A 23,764-nucleotide genomic window follows, 5' to 3' on the forward strand; every position below is an offset into this window, starting at 1 on the left:
GTCTGGGACTGGAGGGGCCCGTGAAAAAATAAAAACACATGAACTCACCACTCCGACGCCCCGACGCTGCTCCCCTGCTTGATCCCAGTCCGGCTGCGGTGTCAGCTCCGTACAGGCAGGAGTTGCGCAGGCCATGACATCAGCCGCTTGCTGACGTCATGGTCTGTGCGACGCCGGCGCGTAAGTTGCTGTCACCGCGCCAGGACTGGGATCAAGCAGGGGAGCAGCGTTGGGGCGTCGGAGTGGTGAGTTCATGTGTTTTTATTTTTATGTACTGGAGTGGGGTGGCTGTATACCGGGGTCAGGCTGTAAACCAGGGGAGGCTGAAAACTGGGGCAGGGGCTGTATACTGGGGCTATGGGCTGCCTGGCTATATACTGGGGCAGGGGCTGTCTATTGGGGCTGTGGGCTGCCTGGCTGTACACTGGGGCAGGGGCTGTCTGGCTGTATACTGGGGCTATGGGCTGCCTGGCTGTATACTGGGGCTATGGGCTGCCTGGCTGTATACTGGGGCTGTGGGCTGCCTGGCTATATACTGGAGCTGTGGGCTGCCTGGCTATATACTGGGGCTGTGGGCTGCCTGGCTATATACTGGGGCTGTGGGCTGCCTGGCTATATACTGGAGCTGTGGGCTGCCTGGCTATATACTGGGGCTGTGGGCTGCCTGGCTATATACTGGGGCTGTGGGCTGCCTGGCTATATACTGGGGGTGTGGGCTGTCTGGATATATACTGGGGCTGTGGGCTGCCTGGCTGTATACTGGGCTATGGGCTGCCTGGCTGTATACTGGGGCTGTGGGCTGCCTGGCTGTATACTGGGCTATGGGCTGCCTGGCTGTATACTGGGGCTATGGGCTGCTTGGCTATATACTGGGGCTGTGGGCTGCCTGGCTGTATACTGGGGCTGTGGGCTGCCTGGCTGTATACTGGGCTATAGGCTGCCTGGCTGTATACTGGGGCTATGGGCTGCCTGGCTGTATACTGGGGCTATGGGCTGCCTGGCTGTATACTGGGGCTATGGGCTGCCTGGCTGTATACTGGGGCTATGGGCTGCCTGGCTGTATACTGGGGCTATGGGCTGCCTGGCTATATACTGGGGCTGTGGGCTGCCTGGCTGTATACTGGGGCTATGGGCTGCCTGGCTGTATACTGGGGCTATGGGCTGCCTGGCTGTATGCTAGGGCTGTGGGCTGCCTGGCTGTATACTGGGGCTGTGGGCTGGCTGGCTGTATACTGGGGCTATGGGCTGCCTGGCTGTATACTGGGGCTATGGGCTGCCTGGCTGTATACTGGGGCTATGGGCTGCCTGGCTGTATACTGGGGCTATGGGCTGCCTGGCTGTTTACTGGGGCTATGGGCTGCCTGGCTATATACTGGGGCTATGGGCTGCCTGGCTGTATACTGGGGCTATGGGCTGCCTGGCTGTATACTGGGGCTATGGGCTGCCTGGCTATATACTGGGGCTATGGGCTGCCTGGCTATATACTGGGGCTATGGGCTGCCTGGCTATATACTGGGGCTATGGGCTGCCTGGCTAAATACTGGGGCTATGGGCTGTCTTGTACATACGTGGCAGTATTATAGTAGTTATATTCTTGTGAATAGGGGGCAGTATTATAGTAGTTATATTCTTGTACATATGGGACAGTATTATAGTAGTTATATTCTTGTACATAGGGGGAAGTATTATAGTAGTTATATTCCTGTACATAGGGGGCAGTATTATAGTAGTTATATTCTTGTACATATGGGACAGTATTATAGTAGTAATATTCTTGTACATAGGGGGCAGTATTATAGTAGTTATATTCTTGTACATAAGGGCAGTATTATAGTAGTTATATTCCTGTACATATGGGGCAGTATTATAGTAGTTATATTCCTGTACATAGGGGGCAGTATTATAGTAGTTATATTCTTGTACATAGGGGGCAGTATTATAGTAGTTATATTCTTGTACATAGGGGGCAGTATTATAGTAGTTATATTCTTGTACATAGGGGGCAGTATTATAGTAGTTATATTCCTGTACATAGGGGGCAGTATTATAATAGTTATATTCTTGTACATAGGGGGCAGTATTATAGTAGTTATATTCTTGTACATAGGGGGCAGTATTATAGTAGTTATATTCCTGTACACAGGGGGCAGTATTATAGTAGTTATATTCTTGTACATAGGGGGCAGTATTATAGTAGTTATATTCTTGTACATAGGGGGCAGTATTATAGTAGTTATATTCTTGTACATAGGGGGCAGTATTATAGTAGTTATATTCCTGTACATAGGGGGCAGTATTATAGTAGTTATATTCTTGTACATAGGGGGCAGTATTATAGTAGTTCTATTTTTGTACATAGGGGGCAGTATTATAGTAGTTCTATTCCTGTACATAGGGGGCAGTATTATAGTAGTTATATTCTTGTACATAGGGGCAGTATTATAGTAGTTATATTCTTGTACATAGGGAGCAGTATTATAGTAGTTATATTCTTGTACATAGGGGGCAGTATTATAGTAGTTATATTCCTGTACATAGGGGGCAGTATTATAGTAGTTATATTCTTGTACATAGGGGGCAGTATTATAGTAGTTATATTCTTGTACATAGGGGGCAGTATTATAGTAGTTATATTCTTGTACATAGGGGGCAGTATTATAGTAGTTATATTCTTGTACATAGGGGGCAGTATTATAGTAGTTATATTCTTGTACATAGGGGGAAGTATTATAGTAGTTATATTCCTGTACATAGGGGGCAGTATTATAGTAGTAGTTCTTGTACATAGGGGCAGTATTATAGTAGTTATATTCCTGTACATAGGGGGCAGTATTATAGTAGTTATATTCTTGTACATAGGGGGCAGTATTATAGTAGTTATATTCTTGTACATAGGGGGCAGTATTATAGTAGTTATATTCTTGTACATAGGGGGAAGTATTATAGTAGTTATATTATTGCACATAGGGGGCAGTATTATAGTAGGTATATTCTTGTACATAGGGGGGCAGTCTTACAATATATTTTACTTAGGGGCAGTTGTATTATACTAATTACATTCTTGTTTATTGGAGAAGGTATTGTAGTATGTTTTTAGTGTAAATATATATCAGTATTAAGTTGTGTGCTCTTAAAATAGAAGTGTTATTCCTTTACAAGGAGGCAGTATGAGTCTCTTTCTCTGCGGTGTACATGTTGATCTAGAGTGACCATCTATTAACAGTTTGTATGGAGTTTAGTAACTTCACCCACATCACAAGGCCACGCCTACTTGTTTTGACCCCGTCCACATAATGGGGCCACTTTTACAGTTTTTTCCAGGGCCACTTTAAATTCCCAGTCCGCCCCTGCACATAGATGACATCTGTACATGGTCCATTTCTCAAATGTTGCTAGCCAACCGGGATGGGCAGGAAGTAGATCAGAACCATTGATTTTTTTCTAGTTGTGAAAAAATACGGATGTCACATGGATTTAAAAAACCATGATACATGATACATGTTTTATGTTACAACATGGAAGGATGGGAACCAGCTAAGCTCTTGAGTAGATTTTGGATGAGTTATTGACACTTATATGCAGATGTCTCCCATCATTTCCTTGCGTGTCCCTAAATATGCTTAGATAGGAGACATAAGATACTGCACACACTGCATGTAACAATAGCGTTATGTCTGCATTCAATCATCAGTATGCTGGCGCCCCCATGCGGCCAGCAGGGATCGCAGTAGTGAGCGCAGGCGCACCGTATATCGGAAGTGCGTCAGAGCCTCACCAGACGCGGGATAGACGAGTCACCTGTGTGTCTATGGGGGACCGTAGAACTTAGTCTCTGCTGCGGTTGCTATAACTTATGGCCACGGTGTAGAGAAACCCTTATGACACCTCCCTCTCCTCCACGTGACGTGTCCCTGCCGGTCATATGTCTGTGAACCGGGAGTAACCACCGGAGCCTCCTATAGAGACAGAGGGACGGGATGGAGGAGCAGAAGGAGAACAGGCCCCTGCAGAACACCGGCTGCCAGGAGGAAGAGCTGTGCGGGAGCATAAAGAACGTGGAGCTCTCTGCAGGGGTGAGGACACGGCGGGTCACTCGCTATAATGGCCATGGCCTCACACTACAGTCAGAGGAGGCTTATGTTATGGGGCAGTACATTGTATACTATGCCCTTCAGTACCAGAGCCTTTGTCATTTATGGAGACTTATGAGGGCTTGTTTTCTGCAGGACAGGAAAGTTGTATCAGGGCTAATGTCTACCGTAACACTATCCTGAACCTTGGATGGTTAAACCCTCTGGTAAATTGCATTCAGAGGAATATTCTCATGTTTAATATGAGAAATCCACAGCCTGTCTGCAGGAAAGTGGTCAGCAGGCTAGACCGACAAACATTTAACTACCTCACAGTGATGTCCAATTATGTTCTTGGATGTTTAGCTTTATAAAAATAAAGGCATTCTGTATTCAGGTGTCCTTTAAGAAGTTACAGGGTGGGGAAGAGTGAAGTTGAGCTGTCGCCTTCTGATGCCTAGTCCAGGATGAGTGATTTGAAACATTTAAATTTCTGCATAATGCTAAATCTCCTAGGACACTGATAGCTAACCTTTTAGAGACCGAGTGCCCAAACTACAACCAAGACCCACTTATTTATCACAAAGTCCCAACACAGAAATTTAATTAGTGATTTATGCGTCACAGCTTTGACTCATATCAGCACCCTGAGGACACCAATAAAGCAGAAAATCGGAGACATTTGGCTGATTTTTCTTTTTAATTTTTAATTATTTTATTACCAAACTACATATGATATACAAAGTTTAAAATACATATATTGAACCCATACACGGGAAGAAGAGAACCACACCGAATACGTCATATAACAAATCTTCAAGAAAATTTTTCCCTCTTCTCTTTTCTATTCCCTTTCTTTTCTTTGCCCTTCCCTCCCCCATTCCCCCCCTCCCCACCCTGGCAGAGGTGGGGGGGGGGGGGGGGATACGGAAAAAACCTCCCATATAGATATCTCGAACTGGGCCTCCGGCTCCAATAGGGGACCATCGCACCACTTGCTTAGATGTATCTACCTTGTAACCCACTCCGACCAACAATTGGGTTCTATTCTATTGTTTAAATTACCTCTTGTAGTATCACTATATCCCATGGGGGTTATTTCATAATGCTTCAGTCTTTCAACTGAGTCAAGCCAGTCTGTGATATTCAAGCTTTTTTTCCCCTTCCAATGCTTAACAAGAACTAGCCTCCCATTGAACAATAATTTGTGAATTAATTGGGTTTTTCCCCATGGAATCCCCAGTGAGGGAACAAGACCCAGGATAGCCACCGCGACATTGAACACCAAATTGATCTTCAATCTAGTGGATATATACTCATAAACCTCGATCCAAAATTGTCTGGCCCTAATGCAGTTCCATAGAATGTGAAAGATGTCGGCCCTCGAGTCTTCCCTGAGTTTGGCTTTATGTAACATATCTGGGGAGTAATATAATCTGTACAAGATGTTTAATTGGGTCACTCTGTGGTTCCAGTTCTTAGAGACATACTTTACATTTCTGTAAATGGAGACCCATTGTTCATCCCCAAGTGATCCACACACCTTAGCCCATTTCTTTTGACTGGGGTGCGTTAGCATCTTTTCTACTTCTTCCATTACCCCTTTATATATACTGGACAGGTTTTTTGGTGCTTTGTCCAGCGTAAAAATTGAGGTCATTAGGGGGCATGTCCCAACTTTTAGATATTCCTTATTCGTTTCTGCTCTTACTGCATGTTTCACTTGCATAAATCTGAAATAATCGTGTTCTTTTAGATGAGAACTTTGTAACAAATTTTCAAAATGTATTAATAGACCCTCATAAAATAAATCACATATGTATCTTACCCCTCTTTTTTCCCAAAATTGTGAATCCACTATTTTCTTTAATTCTGCTACATGCTCATTGTGCCATATTGGTGAAAATACTGTTGAACCCTGAATTCCGAAACAAACCCTAAACCATTTCCATGTGTTATGAAGCAATTCCATGATTGGCAAATTATTGGCCTTTTTCTTTAATATACCTGATTCCAAAAGTGAAAATATATTATCCCCAGTGTATTCAGTTCTATCTAAGAACTCCCTAAAAATTCTTGCTTTTCTATTTTCTCCTATAAATTGTAATTGTGATGAAACAAAATAGTGAAATACGGATGGGAGAGAAACCCCACCCCTATCCTTATTCTTACATAAAAACTCCTGTTTTAGTCGAACCCTCGATCTCCCCCAATACATTTGGATGATCAATGTAGCTTCCCTCAAGGATCCCCAATACAGAAAGAATTGTCAGGGCTGGAGCAGGAGCTACAATGATAATCCACATCTGTCCACACCTTCCCACTCCTCCAGTAGTCCCTGGTAGCGCTGTCACTTTAAAGAAGCTCAGCCTGGGCTCTCTGGGACTGCAGAAAGATACCTGAAGTCCTTTCTGGTGATGGCCTGAGTGCTCACAGAAAGGGCTCGGAGTGCCACCTCTGGCACCCGTGCCATAGGTTCGCCATCACTATCTTAGGATATAGGACATCATGGAGATCCTGTTGCTGATAACTGTCCATGACAAAAAACTGGGTTTAAACATGCCACTTTAAACGCCTCATCTTTTTCCAGAAGCTGAAGTTTACGTTCAATAAACTCATTTGGACCTCCAACCCACTGTTCCACCCCACCCAGAATTTCCTGATCAACTCTAATTAAAGAGAACCCGTCATGCAAAATAACCCCCCTAAACTAAATATATCTTCATAAACTGCCATTAGAGAGCATTGCCTCTATCCCTTCATTGTCCCTCTACATGCCTGTAAACCTAAGCAATGAGGTCCTAAAGCTGTATGCAAATGACCTGTGAAATGTCCAATGAAGCATTAGCATATTCAAGCTGTCCACCTTATTCATGAGTGGGAGGCACAGCCACACCCCCAGTGCATGACTGACAGCCTGTATAATGAGGCTGTATAATGATGTACTTCCTGGTGCTGGCGCCCCCTGCAGCCTGTGTGTGTGTGTACAGGAGAGATACAGCAGCTCCAGGCAGCCATATTACAGCAGAACATGTCAGATTCATGTGTAGCTGCTGTCTGTGTCTCTCACCTGTATATTAGGAGGATGCAGCATGTCAGCAGATGCAACACACACTAGCCATGCTTTACTATACATTACACACAGACATGAGCAGGGGGAGGAGAGGGGAGGGGTAACAGGGGTGACATCACTGCCTCTGACCATGTGACCAGCCTCATTCACATGATAAAAAATAGATGATTTTACAATGATTAATGTATGAAATAACTAGATAAAGGCTGGGATGGGATCCTTGTGAGCTGCTCCAACAGGTAGAGGTGACAGGACTAGTGACACAGACCTGATGACAGGTGTCCTTTAAGTGAAAGAAACAAGGAGGAATAGGCTTTCTTGACTTTAAAGAGAACCTGTCAGGCAAATTAACCACCCACAAATACATATGTTTTCATAAACTGTTATTAGAAAGCATTCCCCCTGTCCCTACATTGTCCCTCTAAATGCCTTTAAAACCAGGTCCTAAAAGTGTGTGCAAATGACCTGAGATGTGTCCAATGAATCATTATATTCAGCTGTCTAGCTTATTCATGAGTGGACAGTGCTTGACTGACAGCCTGCATAATGATGTGACACTCCTGGTGCTGGCTCCTCTATTTGCTTCCTGGTTCTGGCGGCCACACCCACTGCAGCCTGTGTGTATGAAATACTCCTATACATATGCTTGACATGCTGTTACTCCTATACACTATTTGTGTAGCTGTTGTCTGTCTCATACAAGCACAGTGCTTTACTATACTATACATTACACACAGACATGGGGGAAGGGTAACAGGGGTGACATCACTTTCCGTCTCCATGTGCCAGAGATCTTCTCACTTCTCCTCCTTTCGCTAGAGCACATTGCCTAGTTTTCTTTGGTTGCAAAGATGCCTTTGCCTTTTACTCTACCTAGTCTCGACCTAAGTTTATGAATCGGTGTTACCTGTTTCTATGTTACTAGTGTAATAGGTCTTCATAGTAATTTGAGGTCCATCTTCTCCTGCTTTGGGGTATTTTGTCTGTTTTCTTCTCTAATGCATGCTATAACAAGTTATTCGCGTAACTACTGTAAATTCATATTGTGTGTACAATGTATGCATCTCTCCATATAACAGCTGAACATTGAGTCTCTAACATAACCTTAGTCACTTATCTCCCCCCACCAGCCCCTGGACAAGATGGTTATGTAATGTTATGAGCCCCATGTTCCAAAATGCTTTCATAATCTGTAGAAAAATGTTTAATTATACAAACCATGTGCCGTCCTGTTGTGGTGTTTCTTCCCACATAATTTTCACAGAGCTGCCTTGTGGAGATTTGTTCCCACATTTTAAGGCATTCAAAGATGCATGGAGCTTTTATTGCTGTGTATTTGAATTAACGTATATACACGAGTATAAGCCGACCCAAGTATAAGCCGAAGCCCCTAATTTTACCACAAAAACCTGGGAAAACCTATTGACACGAGTATATGCCGAGGGCAGGAAATGCATTGGTCACAGCCTCCCCATTATACAGCCTGCCGCACTCTGCCCCATAGTATATAGCCAGCACCTGCCCCCCAGTATATAGCCAGCAGCGGGGGAAGCCGGAAAGTTTTGATTTATATTTTTTTTTACTCGAGTATAAGCAGAGTTTGAGTTTTCAGCACATTTTTATGTGCTGAAAAACTAGCTTATACTCCAGTATATATGGTACTTTTGGATGGAGATGTGTTTTTTTTTTTTGGTTTGTTTGTTTTCTTGTGTGGCTTGGTTTTGTTCAGTTCCCAAAAAAGGGCTGAAAAGTTTAACTTCTTTAACATACTAATAGTTAAATTGTGAACTTTTTAGGTGAAGAGAATGGTATCTGGAGGGCAGGAAGACAAAGGTATTCATCCTACTAAACCTAGTGCCGGTGACTTCAGTGATCCAGTCTACAAAGAAATCGCTTTTGCCAATGGATGTATAAATAGAATGGGTAAAGATGAACTGAAGGCTAAACTTACAGAATTAAAGTTGGACACCAGGTAAAGCAAATTAGTCTGGTGGTTTCTGTCTTGCTCTACCACAGTCGTCATATTGGGAACATATAGGAGCAAATTTATCAAACATGTGTAATGGTTAGACATAGTCATGTACTGCATCAAATTAATTACATGTCTCATGCTGATACATGTTGTGTGTTTTTTTTTTTTTTTTTTTTTAACAATGCTTTATTGATGCTTGTACCACAGAAGAATGTCAGACATGTCTATTAGTTGGCGTAGTTTGCGTCAGAAATATTTGCCAGATTTTGGGGGGGGTTTTTTTTTGGGGGGGGGGGGGTTCTTGCACTCCCTCGACAATCCTAAAATCCTTACGTGTGCTGCAGGTTTTAGGTTTTTTTTTTCTTTGTGCAAATTATGGCAGAATTCTGTTATAAACAGATTGTTGTTGATTGTTCTATAAAATGTGTGGTTAATGTAACGGTGCCAAATGTAACATTATTTGAAAGGGTCTCTAAACCTTTTAACCAAAATGCATACAATGCCTTGCTAGTAAAATTTCACACAAAATTTAAATGGGCCAAATGTAACTGTAAAGACAGGGACACACTGGGCATAATCACTAACCCCGAGCATTTTACAATGATGGCCAAGTGGATAGGATACAAATCCCATACATGCTGTTGCAGTTCCACCTTAAATGACTTTTCATATCTATGGTCAGAAGCGATTTCCAGTCTCCACAGCAGGCATTCTGTAATGATTCTGCTAGGGGAAAACTAACTGTCTTATAGATGGGATTCCATTACATTAGTGCTGGTATGACCTTTTTCTCTTTTCTTCCGCGACATAGAGGGGTGAAGGATGTTCTGAAGAAACGCCTGAAAAATTACTACAAAAAGCAGAAATTAAAGCAACCCAATGACTTTGAAGCTTACTATGACTACATTTGTGTAATTGACTTTGAAGCCACCTGTGAGGAAGGCAATACACCGGATTACATTCATGAAATCATAGAGTTCCCCATTGTCTTGGTCAATACAAGGACAATGGATATTGTAAGTTTGTTTTCACATGATTTGCTAGAACTTTTATTACTCAGAACACCACAGATATAATGGATTGTGGTTCACCACTGTACCTTTATATGCCTTCAAATACTTAAAGGGTTTATTTCACTTGGGCAGTAGTATTGAGAAATTATTAGAAGCATAAGGCCTTCAGCAATCCAAGAGGTCCAGGTATCAGGCTCTTATCTAAAAGTTTTCTGTCAGCTCATGCTCAGTTCACGTATGTTAGGCAGCATTCACACCTGGTGTTTTGTTTGTAATGAAACCAAATCCAAAGGCTTCACCAGTGAATAGTGAGGTAACATTGTGTTTTATTGTGTTAACTAAACATGATGGAAATGCAATGAAAAGCATTTATTTTCTCTAGTGTTTACACTCAAATTGTAATTTGGTAAGTGGAAATGTGTGAATACTTGAAAATAAAACTAGACAGTCTTATACTAGGACAGATTTATCATTCAGTGCACTGTCTAACCTTGGGACACTTTTCATAAATCTGCCCCATTGACCTTTCTGTTACCTTGTGGACATCCGTACCCGCTGTAATGCTACCAAGTTGTGATGCCAGTAAAATGACATGCGACTCACCAGGGAGCAGAGGTCCATTTGTATCCAGGGGCTGTCTGCAAGTCTGCTTTTCTTAGGGGACTGCTTGTATTTGGTAATGTAAGGGGTAACATAACCTGACTAACTAAGATGCAAACTTTGCCTTCTACATCCATCTACGTAAATGCTGAGAGATTGTGGGGTGTCTTTTTTTTTTTTTTTTTTTTGGTTTTTTTTTTTCTCATTAAGAAAAGAAATCGCATCTTACCTGTTGTTCAGAGGCTTTGACCTTCCACTTTCTCTTCAAAGGAGGAGACTTTCCAGCGTTATGTACGACCCGAATTAAAGCCAAAGCTTTCAGAGTTCTGCATTAATCTTACTGGAATAACTCAGGTAAGCGTTAGAAATGCCCAATTTTTCAGCTGCAGTTATAAAAAGTGCGTTTAAAGGGAACTTGTCACCACACTAACTCCCCAAGACCACAAACTGTGCCTTTTCAGTAATATGTACATCCATGGAGGTCTTTTTATAACATTTCTAGCTTGCAGCATGAATGAAAAATCATCTTTTATTATTTTGTACAATGCAGTCAGTTTGATCTGCCCAGTCCATGCATTTCGTGTTCCAGCCCTATAAATGATTATTTTTCATTCATGCTGCAACCTAGAAAGATGTTAAAAAGACCTCCTGGGATGTACATATTACATAACTGTACTGTTTGTGGGCTATCATTTTCTTCATAGTTATTGTTTAGTTCCCTCAATTACATGTTTGCAGCGTTTATATATGTATATAAAAATATATAGGCATCAATATTACCTGCTTCTGGACAGCCCTCAGTGTATTTACGGCGGGCGGTCTGGGTCCCTAATGCCTACATCATAGCATATTTAGGAGCTTCCGCAAGTGATCAGGCAGCCTAATGTCTGGTCCTTTTTTGCAGGAGCATTTTAAGAGAAAATGCCTCTTGGGCCCCAGTGAAAAAGTAATAAAACATGTGAGAATAGAAATAATCGAAAAAACTCACATGTTAGTAGTTGTTTTTTTTTCGCCTTAGGAACTTGTTGATAAGGCTGACACGTTTCCTGTGGTGCTCCAGAGTGTAGTTGACTGGATGAGAGAAAAGGAACTGGGTACAAAGTTCAAGTATGCTATCCTGACCGATGGGTAAGCAATTCAATTTTCTGGATTAAATAATGCATAATTTCATTGCCTCTGTACCCCTGATCATATGTCTTTATTCTTGTCCCTTTAATCCCTTCCCATGTTGCCGCCGATCGTCGCTCCCCATGACGTCATCAGGGAGCAGTGATCCATCGCCATGACAGCCTCAGGTCTCACGAAGACCCAAGGCTGTCTCGTTTTAACCCATTCATTACAATGTGCTTAATACTGTAGTATGGCAGTATATGATAGGATCGATCAGACAACCAAAAGGAAAAAAGTAAAAATTAAAAAGAAATTATAATAAAAAAACAACCTAAAAACTCAAATCCACCCCCCTTTTCCTAGAACTGATATACATATTAATAAACAGTAAAAATCATAAACAGATTGGGCATTTTCGAACACAGCGATACCTAATCTATCAAAATATAATAACGTTTTTTCACTGCGTTTAACCCCGTAATGGAAAATAGCGCCAAAGTCGAAAATGACACTTTTTTTTGCTATTTTGAAATGTATAAAATCTATAAAAAGTGATCAAAAGGTTGCACAGTCCTAAAATTTATAGCAATGAAAACATCAGAAGCCGAAAAAAAAAAAAAATGACACCGCCCACAGCTCAGTACATCAAAGAATGAAAGTGTTTTTCACTGCAATTTTTTTTCCCAGTACACGGCATGGAATATTGAATAGTCACTATGAAGTGCAATTTGTTATGCATAAAATATGCCATCACAGAGCTCTTTATGTGGAAAGATAAAAAAAAAAGTTATAGATTTTTAAGGTGGTGAGTGAAAAATGAATGTGAAACAACTAAAAAGGGCCAAGTCGTTAAGGTATTAAGAATGCGGCTATTTTTCATCACTGCGTTTCCATTTTTCATTCCCCACTTTTAAAAAAAATTTTTTTCTTATTCTCATGTACGGAGCTGTATGAGGGCTTTTTTCTTCATAAAAACAGTACTTTCTAGTTATTCTATTTTATATTACGTGCCGTGTACTGGGAACCTGAAAAAAAAACATCTAAATGGAGTGCAATTGATGGAAAAAAACCCATTTTGTTCTTTCACTATGCTCTCCAAATGAAACCTCCCCTTTTATTCTTTGGGTTGGTACGATCACAGTGATACCATCTTTTATAAAGAGTTTTTTTTAATCTGTTGTAGAAAGAAATAAGACTTTCTTTGGCAATATTTTGGGTTCAATCACTCTTTCATACATGGTTTACAGCCCTCTGTTCAGTGTGATTGGAGGACTTTTTAATTGCTACCATTTTGGGGACTGTACAACCTTTTTGATCACTTTTCACTCACACTATTATGTGTTACAAAATAGTGTCGTTTTTGGCGTTGTTTCATTATTTAAAGTGGTTTTGAAGAAAGATAATTTATCCTCTTTCCACAGGATAGAGAATAAATGTCTTAGAACTGGAGGTGCTACCACAAGGACACAAGCATCCCTAGAGTGCATAGGACTTTTAGGATTTAGAAGTGTTTAAAAGTCCATTGACTACTGAAGGGCTTACAGGATGGTTTACAGGAAGGCCAATGTCTGAAGTCCTTGGTATTATATCAGTTTTGCTGACCGTTAAGGACCCAGTGGTTGGACACCTGGATCACACATTTATCCACAATCCTGTGGGTAGGTTATTAATGGCTTACATAATATATAAAGCATAGTTTAGACAACCATGCATCTTACTCCCTGCCTCCTGTCAATAAATAGGACATAGTTGATCTTGCTACTATTTTTTTTCCCTATTGAAAGATAAGTGGCAAATTTGTTTTTATTGTATAGGATTATTGATGTGCACATGCATAATTAACTGTTATTTTCAATGTTTGCAGGTCATGGGATATGAGCAAATTCTTAAATATGCAGTGTAATGTCAGTCATATAAAATACCCACGTTTTGCAAAGAAATGGATTAATATTCGCAAATGTTATGGGAATTTTTACAAGGTTAGTACTCTGTTTCCAGTTTATAACATATATACTCTAGCAAAATATACATGTGTTAAGACGTACTTCTATCATTTGTGTTTAAACGCTTTGTCACCAAGGTATTCTGCTTTTATTTGAGAATTATTTTGAATTGGGCGTCAAGCATTTTAAGAGTTAACGGGAAGGTGTTTATTACAACTCCGATTATAGTCTCAGTGTTGCTATTAAGTTAAAAAAAATAAATAAATCATGTTCTATTCCCTGCATTGATGTCAGTCCATGCCTCAGCACAACCGTTTGGAACTGCCCTAAGTCTTATCACCTGGCATCAAAGAGGATGTGGGCTATTCAGCTGGCCCCTCCCATCTAATACTCCCGATGCCATTTTACTTGTCATAGTTCATGTCATGTGACCAGAGTGACATCAACTCAGGTCCTTTAGCCTCTTAACAAAAGCAAACTGTGTACCCTATGCATGTAACTGACCACATGAAGTCACAGCTGCCTCCATGGACTTCTACTCCTTTCCATCCTCCATGGAGGCTGCTGTGATTTCATTTACATACATGGTGTATGGTTTGCTATTATTAAAAGGCTAAAGGACCCGTAATGATGTCACATGTCATGAATGTAACACAAGGCACCATGGAAAAATATTGACCCAATGTTTCCCATCTGTATATAGAGCTGTATATGTCCGTAGTTGAATATTAGCAGACATTCCCTAAGTACAAGGAGGCAGAGCAGTGAAGAGACACAGAGCTGTCAGTCAGAATAATGGGGTGTAGATCACTTCCAGCCTGTGAGGCGTCACAAACACCAGACATGAGTCACAAAAGCCAATTTGCATATCAGAAAAAAAAATCTAAGGTGCAGCTCCTCACTGGCAGCTAATTTTGGGACTTGTAACCCTTTATCAGCAGGCATTGTTAGTAAGGGGGTCAATCTGGTGACTATACTATACAGTGTACTCTGCTATGGCTTAAAAGCAAGTCCTTACTTTAACACCCATTAACGCCTTAAGGACCAGGCCCTTTTTCATTTTTGCGTTTATATTTTTCACTTCAACCTTTATTTTTTATGTACAGAGCTGTGCTTGAGCTTGTTTTCTGCGTAACAAATTGCAATTCATAGTGACTATTTATTATTCCATGCCGTGTACTGGGAAGCAGGGAAAATTTTGAATGCAGTGAAAATGATAAACGCATTTGCGCCGTTCTCTTGTGGGCTTGGATTTTACAGCTTTCACTGAGCGTCCCCAAATGACGTGTCTACTTCATTCTTTAGGTTAGTACGATCCTGTAGATACCATATTTGTATAGATTTTATAATGTTTTCATACATGTACAAAAAAATAAATTCTTCATTTTGCCTTCTTCTGGCGCTAATAACTTTTTCATACTGTAGGAAGCTGTGGGTGGTGTCATATTTTTGCGACTCTTGATGTCATTTTCAAAGACTGGCCTTTTTATTGAATTTCTTATATTTTGCAAAATGGCAAAAAAGTGACATTTTTAAAATTTGGGCGCTATTTTCTTAAAACACGGTTATGGTTATGATTTTTGCTGTTTATTTATATTTATATCAGTTCTAGGGAAAGGGGGTTGATTTGAAATTTTAGTTAAGCTGACACCCGCCTGTTACTGCCACAGTCGATGCTGGCACAAATAACCCGAGCATGGAACCCGATCGCCGCCCCCGCGACACCACCCGTGACGGGTGGCATAATTATCTCCAATAACCTGCGTATGTCAGGCTATTAGAAATCATCAGAAAAATTGCTATATACTACAATACAGTAGTATTGCAGTACAGGCAGTTCCCGGGTTACGTACAAGATAGGGTCCGGAGGTTTGTTCTTAAGTTGAATTTGTATGCAAGTCGATACTGTATATTTTATAATTGTAGATCCAGACAAAAAAAATTGGCCCCAGTGACAATTTGGGGTTTAAACATTTTTTGCTGTAATGGGACAAAGGATTATCAATAAAGCTTCAATACACACAGTTTACAGCTGATTATTACAATCTGGGACTATAGTAAAGCATTCAGAAACCTTCACCAGAGGTCAGAGGGGTCTGTCTGTAACTATGGGTTGTCTGTAAGTCGGGTGTCCTTAAGTAGGGGACCGCCTGTATATAGTATGAACAATCAGGAAAATGAGGTTGCTGGTGACAGGCTCCCTTTTAAGGGCATCTATCACCAGGATAAAAGGCTGTGTATGCAAATGAGCCTGAGGGGCTCCATTAACACCTATGGAGCCCAGAGCCCCTCGGGCTCATTTCCATGCAGTCCTTCATCCTTGTGGCAGATGCCCATTACACCCCATATACATATATAAAAATGTCTTTCTGCATTACAATATAAATGTGTGTTTATAATTTACCTTGCACCCTGTCAGAATCCTCTGTTTAATCCCAGTGGTAGGCTCCCACCTTTTGTGCTTCTGTACAACTTCTTCTCTCAAATGTTTTGCTAACCATGTGTCCTAATCGCTTTTTCTGTTTCTATATAGGTTCCAAGAAATCAGACAAAGCTTACAACAATGCTTGAAAAGTTGGGCCTAAAATATGAAGGTCGTCTTCACTGTGGATTAGATGATTCAAAGAACATTGCAAGGATCGCTATTCGCATGCTACAAGATGGCTGTGAACTTCGTGTGAATGAGAGAATGCATACAGGACAGCTCATGAATGTATCTAGCTCCCTGCCGTTGGAAGGGGCTGCAATTCCTCATAATCCTCAATTCAAAAAATAGCCTTTTATTTTTTTTTTTGTTTTGTTTTTAGAGCACTTTGAAGTGTATTTTAACGAAAATTTCCTATATCTACTTTATTTCCCTTACCACGGACACTCACGGCTTGTATAGTGGGAATAAATCATGTCTGGATTATTTCATTGATTTCCAAAATAAAAGCTCCAGTAGTGCTTTGGTGCACGTTTTTATTTTTAATATTTACATGGCTAAATAAAGAAGGCTTTAACAATTTTTTTTTTTTTTTTTTTTGTCTGTTTGTTCCATCATAGTCAATAAAGTGATTGTCTGATGAGCAATATAGAAAGGAAAAAAGTGATGCGTGTAAATCACTGATGTAATGTTTGTCCTTTTTAACCTCTTCGTACTATTGCACTGCCTCTTCTTTCATACCAGCTTATTACTCAGTGCTTGTACAGTCCTAGTGGTGGTTGACTTCTTAGGTTGTGTTTCCAAAGCAACCAAGTTAAATTGCAATGGTAGGTATTTTGCGCACCTCTACAGAAATCCCATATTGTATCAGAACAGCTGGGGACCTATTGAAAATGCATAGGGCTATCACTAGCATATGCATTTTAGTCTATATTGGGGGCCTATAGTGTGTATTCTATAAGCAATCATTTAACCATCTTATAAACTGCAAAAAACAACAAAATGGTACTAAAAATTTACATATTGTTTATAAGCTCAAAATAGCTTATATAAATTTGAGGTCTGCAGAGTTTGTTACATCAATCTAATGCCCACAAACATAATTCACATGCTTACTAGGGAGTTTCTCTACTTGGTGTACATGTCTTATTTGAACTACTAGAACTTTCAGAATTTTCTTAACTTCTTGTGACCACTGCAGAAGCCAATTATGAGAGAACCTGATGTAGAATTGTGGGATCATCTACTATACTAGCAGGGAGGGGATTGGAGTTTGACGTTAACTCCTTAGATGCAGAGTTAAAAATGCAGATAAGTATATTACTTACCTCTGGCAGTATACCCTGTTGCAATTACAGTGTGCCTGGAAAATGGGAAAATTTGTGTGTTTCTTATGAAGGCCTCAAGATCTATTGATAGCATATGTCTATTACACCCAACCAAAGGTAATAGAATTTAACATGTAAGCAGTACATTTTACAAAATGATGCCTGTAAAACAGTGTTGCTACACTTGTGCATACAAGTTGCGGGAATGGTAAACTAAACAAAATTGCTGTTAAATTTGTGCCAGATATCTTGTTTCCTGCAACTCCTCCTCTGCTGTGATTTGTGCAAACATACCAGCTATGTTTTTTATATAGTGACCTGAGCCTCTAGATCAGTGATGGCGAACCTATGGCACGGGTGCCAGAGGTGGCACTCGGAGTCCTCTTTTTGGGCACCCAAGCCATCAACATAGAACTCAACGAAACATCCTGCAGTCCCAGGAGACTCAAGAAATGATGCTCTCAGTGCTATTTTAAAGCAACACATTCTTGATTTCTTGGGACTGCAGGAAGAGGAAGACCATGTGGAAAAGGGAGGATTATCTTTGGAGCTACTCTAGGCCCCACATTTTTTTCCTGTACAGGTGGACCATAGCGAGATGCTACAACATTAGTCAAAATTTGCCCTTCTTTCAACAGTTTTGTTGTCCTCAAGAGTCCAATATGATTGAATGTTGTAGCAGCAATAAATTACTCCTTAAATTGCCGTGCTGGCACTTTGCAATAAATAAGTGTGTTTTGGTTGTAGTTTGGGCACCCGGTCTCTAAAAGGTTCGCCATCACTGCTCTAGATGCTAATGTGACTTAAGATAGAGGGGCATGGCCATTGGCATACCTGCCCACCACACCGCTATGGACTCATATCCTGCAATGCCAGACGTGTCTCCCTGCTTAAGCCTGTACATATCTGGGCCCCTCTGTAGCTTGCTAGAGAGCATTTAGATGTTCCAGAATAGTATTAGGAGAATTTCATATGGTCAGATGAAACCAAAGTAGAACTATTTGATGGAAACTTGAGTTGCATTCAAAGAACACCATACCTACTGTGAAGCAAGGGGGGAGGGGGAGCCACATTATGACCAGGAGCTGTTTCTCTGCAAAGGGACCAGGACGACTGATCCTGGTACATGAAAGAATTAATGGTGCTTTGTTACGTGAGATTTTGAGTGCAAACCTCCTTCCATCAGCAAGGGAATGGAAGAGGAAACATGGCTGGGTCTTTCACCATGATAAGCACAATACAAATAATAGGGGGCACAGAAACACTGTACCCCCACTATATTAAATAGATTGTTCCCAAAAGCAAATGGCACCACAAAAAAAGGAAACAATAACCAAAATGTATTAAGCATAAAATAACATTTTATTAGATCAATTAAAACAAATCCATTTAAACATACATAAATATACATATAATTAGTTAAGTTAGATTCAAAGCAGCCAAATGCATGGTAAACGGTAAAAAACGGAAGTGTGTTTAAACGGACTGAAAATGCATGCTTAAAGGGGTATCCCCATCTGGGCATTTACATTTAATAAAATTCATTTGCCATATGTAAACATTTCTTCAATTGGATGTTATTAAAAAAATGTTCCTGTGTGAAGATAATTTCTCATAAATGTAGTTATGTTGTCCCTTAGAAACGAGTTAGCTTCCTCGGTAACCACCACGTCACACTCTGGCAGCGGTGGCCAGACTTGCGCTATAGAGTCCTGCCAAACCACCAGGATTCAGCGATCATTACTACAGGACAGCTGTAGGACATGCAGTAACTCCCGGACATTTTATATACAATAACCTTTTGTTTCTTTGTGCACTCAATCTATCAGACGTGGCCGTATCCGAGGAAGCTATCTCGTTTCTAAGGGACAACATGGCTACATTTATGAGAAATTATCTTCACACAGGAACATTTTTTTAAATAACATCTAATTGAAGAAATGTTTATATATGACAAATTAATGAAACTGAATGTAAGTGCCCAGAGGAGAATACCCCTTTAAATACAGAACTAAAACGCCATGTGTGGCTTCACCCTCAGGGTGTGTTTTAACCCCTTATCACCGACACTAGTTTTCAGCTCAATGACCAGACTCGATTTTTCAAATCTGACATGTCTCACGATAATTGGTTATAACTTCAGAACGCTTTAACATATCCAGGTGATTTTGAGAATGTTTTCTCGTGATACATTGTACTTCATGTTAGTTTTGCGATTCGTTCTGAAAAAAAGTGAAAATTTGGCAAAAGTTTGTAAAAATTCTTCATTTTCCAAGTTTGAAATGTTCTGCTTTCTAGACAGAAAGTAAAACTACCCAAAAAGCTTGATAAATTACATTTCTGGAATGTCTGCTTTATGTTGGGATGATATTTTATGCGTCCTGTCATTTTTCTGGGATGTTATGAGGTGCAGAACTTTAGGTGTGATTTTTCTCATTTTCATGAAAATTGCCAAAACTCACATTTTGAGGGACAACTCGGCTTTCAAGTGACTTTGTAAGGCCTAAATAATAGTAAAACCACATAAATTACCCCACTATAGAAACTTCACCCCTCAACGTATGTAAAACAACTTCTATTGAGTCTATTAACCCTTTAAGCGTTTCACATGGGTTAAAACAATATGGACCTGCGATTTAGAAACTAAATGAATTTTTTTGGAAAATACATTCATTTAGGCCAAATTGACAGTTTCAGAATAAATTAAATGATGAAACACACTGCAACGTTTGATGCCCAATTCCTCCCGAGTGTAGCGACTGCTGTATGGGCGCACGGCCGAGTATAGAATGAATGGAGGCACCATTCACAGCAGATTTGTATTGTCACCTTGTATGACCTATAAATTTGTATTTTTTTTGGTAATGCGAACATGAGGGCTTATTTTTTATGGGATGAGATACAATGTATAGATAATTCATTTTGGGGGTCTATAGCTTATTCTTATTTGGATTTTTAACATTTTTTTTCCCCCCGCTCACCGTAACGTAAAAATAATATTTTATCTTTATTCTCTGGTTCACTACGATTGCGGTGATACCTCATTTATATAGTTTTTCTTATTTTTGCTCAATTTTCCTGAGCAAAACCAATATTGGAGAAAATCGCATTGTTTTTACTATTGACAATTTTTCAGGGCCATAACTGTATTTTTCTGTTGTCAGATCTGGTTGAGGGCTTATTTTTTGCGAAAAGAGTTGTTCTTTTCAGTCGTATCATATTAGGGAACGTAACTTTTTTTGAATGCTTTTTAGAACATTATTTGTGATGGTGTTTGATGAAAAATTGTATATTACGGTAAGTTTTTCGATTGATTTAGATTTATTGTACAGATTGATACGGATGCGGTGATATCAAATATGTACGTGTTTTTGTGTTTTATATACTTTATTTGCATTTTATGTGTAACTGGGGAGATTATGGGACTTTTATTTTATTTATTTAATTATATAATAAAATGATTTCACCTTTTTTTTTTTAACTTTTTTACATTTTCTACTTCTTGGCTTGAACAAGCGATCGTCCGATCGCTTATTCAAACCTTTACACTGCAATACACTTGTATTGCAGTGTATAGTGAAAGTAACTGAGCATGCTCAGTTACTTACAGCTGGGTCCTGCCAGGGAGGCAGAACCCGGCGGGTAGAGGAGCTGGAAGCTGCGGGTCACTCGTCAGAACCCCGGGCTGCGGCAGGAGGGATCGGATCCCCCAGTAAGCACACCGGGGGGGGGGGGTCCGATCCACGCGGGAACGCTTACACGCCGCGGTCATGCTTGACTGCGGCGTGTAAGGGGTTAAACACCCGGGATCGGAGTTTTTCCAATCCCGGATGTTAGTGCCGGGTCTGGGCTGTAAGATCACAGCCCGACACCGGCACCAGCGAGACCCGGTGTCCCGAAGTACCCTTAATGACCGCCTTAAAAAGCCGATAGGGCGGTCATTAAGGGGTTAAAATGCACTGAAAACGGATGCGTTTTTGCATGTTTACCTTGCGTTTGGCTGCTTTAAATCCTGTGTTAACATATTCACAGCTGCTTACACTTCCACAAATGAAGAAAAACAGATTCAAACCGGCCAAATGCATGGTAAACATGGAAAATGCGTTTTCAGTGCATTTTAAAACGCAAGCGTTTTTAGCGCGCTTAGACGCACCAAGAACTTTCCAAGAATGTACCATGTGACAGCAGCCTTTCCATAGAAACACATATGTTATCAGCCCTAGGCCTGGCCACATACACTAGCACTACATTTGTAAATGCAGCATTTTTTCATGTTTGCCATGCGTTTGGCTGGTTTGAAAACACATTTTGCAAGAACAAGCACATTGAAAACAATGGGTCAGAATGCAATGCAAGTTTGGAACGTCAAAAACACGTGTAGAACTCCAGTGTGAAATAAAAAGTGTGAAGGGGGCTTTAGACTCGCATAGACTTGAGTGTTGTATGGAATGTAAACAACAATTTCTCTATGCTGTCCAAGTGTCAATCCTTTTATAGCTCCCTGTTCACCTGATATGTAGACCATTGTACACATTGGATTGTTGACATATTCAGTTGATGTCCAATGACTGGCACACCACCCACAGTTACACCAGATGGACTTTGGCAACAAACGAAAATAATCAAACATAAACATGTTAGGTTTCCCAAAATGTGCAAATTAAATGCTTTTTCTATGCCATGAACCCTGTAACAGAAAGTAAGCTCCAAATGTCTGAATCACCACTCTTTGATTTTGCTACACATAACAATTTTAATATAAAGTTATCAAAAGGTAAAATTGTAGCATTGAAAATGTCAGTTACTTATATACTGCAGTATATGTGTAAGGTTTTATCTAAATTAATATTTTCCCAAAATGTTTTTCTTTTTTTAAAGTAATCAAAACATAATAAAAGTATATGAATTTTGTACAATGTGATTGTAAGGCCCAAATAATAAAGGGGACATTTGTTGTGGTAAAACGAGGTGAGATGACATCACATCAGATGTAATTTCCTGATAGGGTTAAAGGGACTATAAAGCTTTCAAAACCATGTGTAATGCACTGATGGAATTTTTCAATGCCAGTTTAAGGCAGGAACAGCCTGGAAAACCTCATGCATTAGCCCCTTAATGACCTGGCCCTTTTTAGTTTTTTCACTTCCATTTTTCACTCCCCAACTTCAAAAATCTATAACTTTTTTATTTTTTCACTTAAAGAGCTCTGTGATGGCTTGTTTTCTGCGTAACAAATTGCAGAAAAAATGGTGAAAATGGTGAAAAAACGCACTTGCTCCGTTTTCTTGTGGGCTTGGATTTTACGTCTTTCACTGTGCGCCCACAATGAGATGTCTCCTTTATTCTTTGGGTTGGTGCGATCACAGGTATACCAAATTTGTATAAGTTTTATAATGTTTTCATACATTTACAAAAATTAAAACCTCCTGTACAAAATTTTTTCTATTTTGCCATGTTCTGGTGACATTAACTTTTTCATACTTTGGTGTACGGAGCTGTGGGTGGTGTCATTTTTCGTGACTTTTGATGACATTTTCATTGCTATCATTTTTAGGACTGTGCTACCTTTTGATTGCTTTTTATTGATTTTTTTAATATTTTTCAAAATGGCACTAAAGTGCCATTTTTGACTTGGGGCACTATTGTCCGTTACAGGGTTAAACGCAGTGAAAAACCATTATTATATTTTCATAGATCGGGAATTTTCAGACACGGCGATACTTTATGTTTTTATGATTTGAATTTTTAGGGTTTTTTTATTTTCATTTTTTTATCTTTAGTATTTTTCAGACTCCCTAGGGTACTTTAACCCTAGGTTATCTGATCTATCCTAACATATTCTGCCATACTACAGTATATGGGAATTTTCCTCCTTATTCATTACAATGTGCTGGTAGGGTTAATATGAGTCAGCCTGGGGTCTTCAGAAGGGGTTAGACCACTGAACAAAATCAAGAAACCGACAAGCCCAAATGACTGCAGACCTACTTTTTCAACTAGAAGTACTTTTTCAGTGCCTTCAATACAATAGAACCAGATGGCCTGAGTGAAAAAATGTGAATGGACGCCACCCTAACCAACTAGATCTATGACTACCAGTATGTCCAAGTAGGGAACATCTGCTCCAACACAGTCATCAGCAATAAGGGAGCACCACAAGGGACGGTACTGCCCCGCTTTCTTTTCACACTCTACACATCACTACAATCCCTACAAAAATTCTTAGATGA

General features: G+C 40.2%; 1 protein-coding gene across 1 annotated transcript; it reads left to right on the forward strand.

Annotated features, from left to right (window-relative positions):
* The first annotated feature begins 3,751 nt into the window (after window positions 1–3,751).
* On the forward strand, window positions 3,752–16,788 carry ERI1 (exoribonuclease 1). Its single transcript, XM_072113992.1, has 7 exons — window positions 3,752–4,073; window positions 8,940–9,115; window positions 9,927–10,131; window positions 10,999–11,082; window positions 11,747–11,856; window positions 13,703–13,817; window positions 16,315–16,788. Exons 1-7 carry the CDS (start codon window positions 3,978–3,980, stop codon window positions 16,555–16,557), a joined length of 1,029 nt encoding a protein of 342 aa, XP_071970093.1. The 5' UTR covers window positions 3,752–3,977; the 3' UTR covers window positions 16,558–16,788.
* The last annotated feature ends 6,976 nt before the right edge of the window (window positions 16,789–23,764 follow it).

Source organism: Engystomops pustulosus, chromosome 1 (assembly GCF_040894005.1).
Source record: "Engystomops pustulosus chromosome 1, aEngPut4.maternal, whole genome shotgun sequence".
Classification (NCBI taxonomy): domain Eukaryota; kingdom Metazoa; phylum Chordata; class Amphibia; order Anura; family Leptodactylidae; genus Engystomops; species Engystomops pustulosus.

What these genes read in the sequence shown, in the direction of transcription:
- ERI1 (XM_072113992.1), top strand. Translation starts at nt 3,978, where the DNA reads ATGGAGGAGCAGAAGGAGAACAGGCCCCTGCAGAACACCGGCTGCCAG. An exon ending in GAATTAAAGTTGGACACCAG is followed by an intron (nt 9,116 to 9,926) that starts GTAAAGCAAATT and finishes TCCGCGACATAG; the next exon opens with AGGGGTGAAGGATGTTCTGA. An exon ending in ATCTTACTGGAATAACTCAG is followed by an intron (nt 11,083 to 11,746) that starts GTAAGCGTTAGA and finishes TTTTCGCCTTAG; the next exon opens with GAACTTGTTGATAAGGCTGA.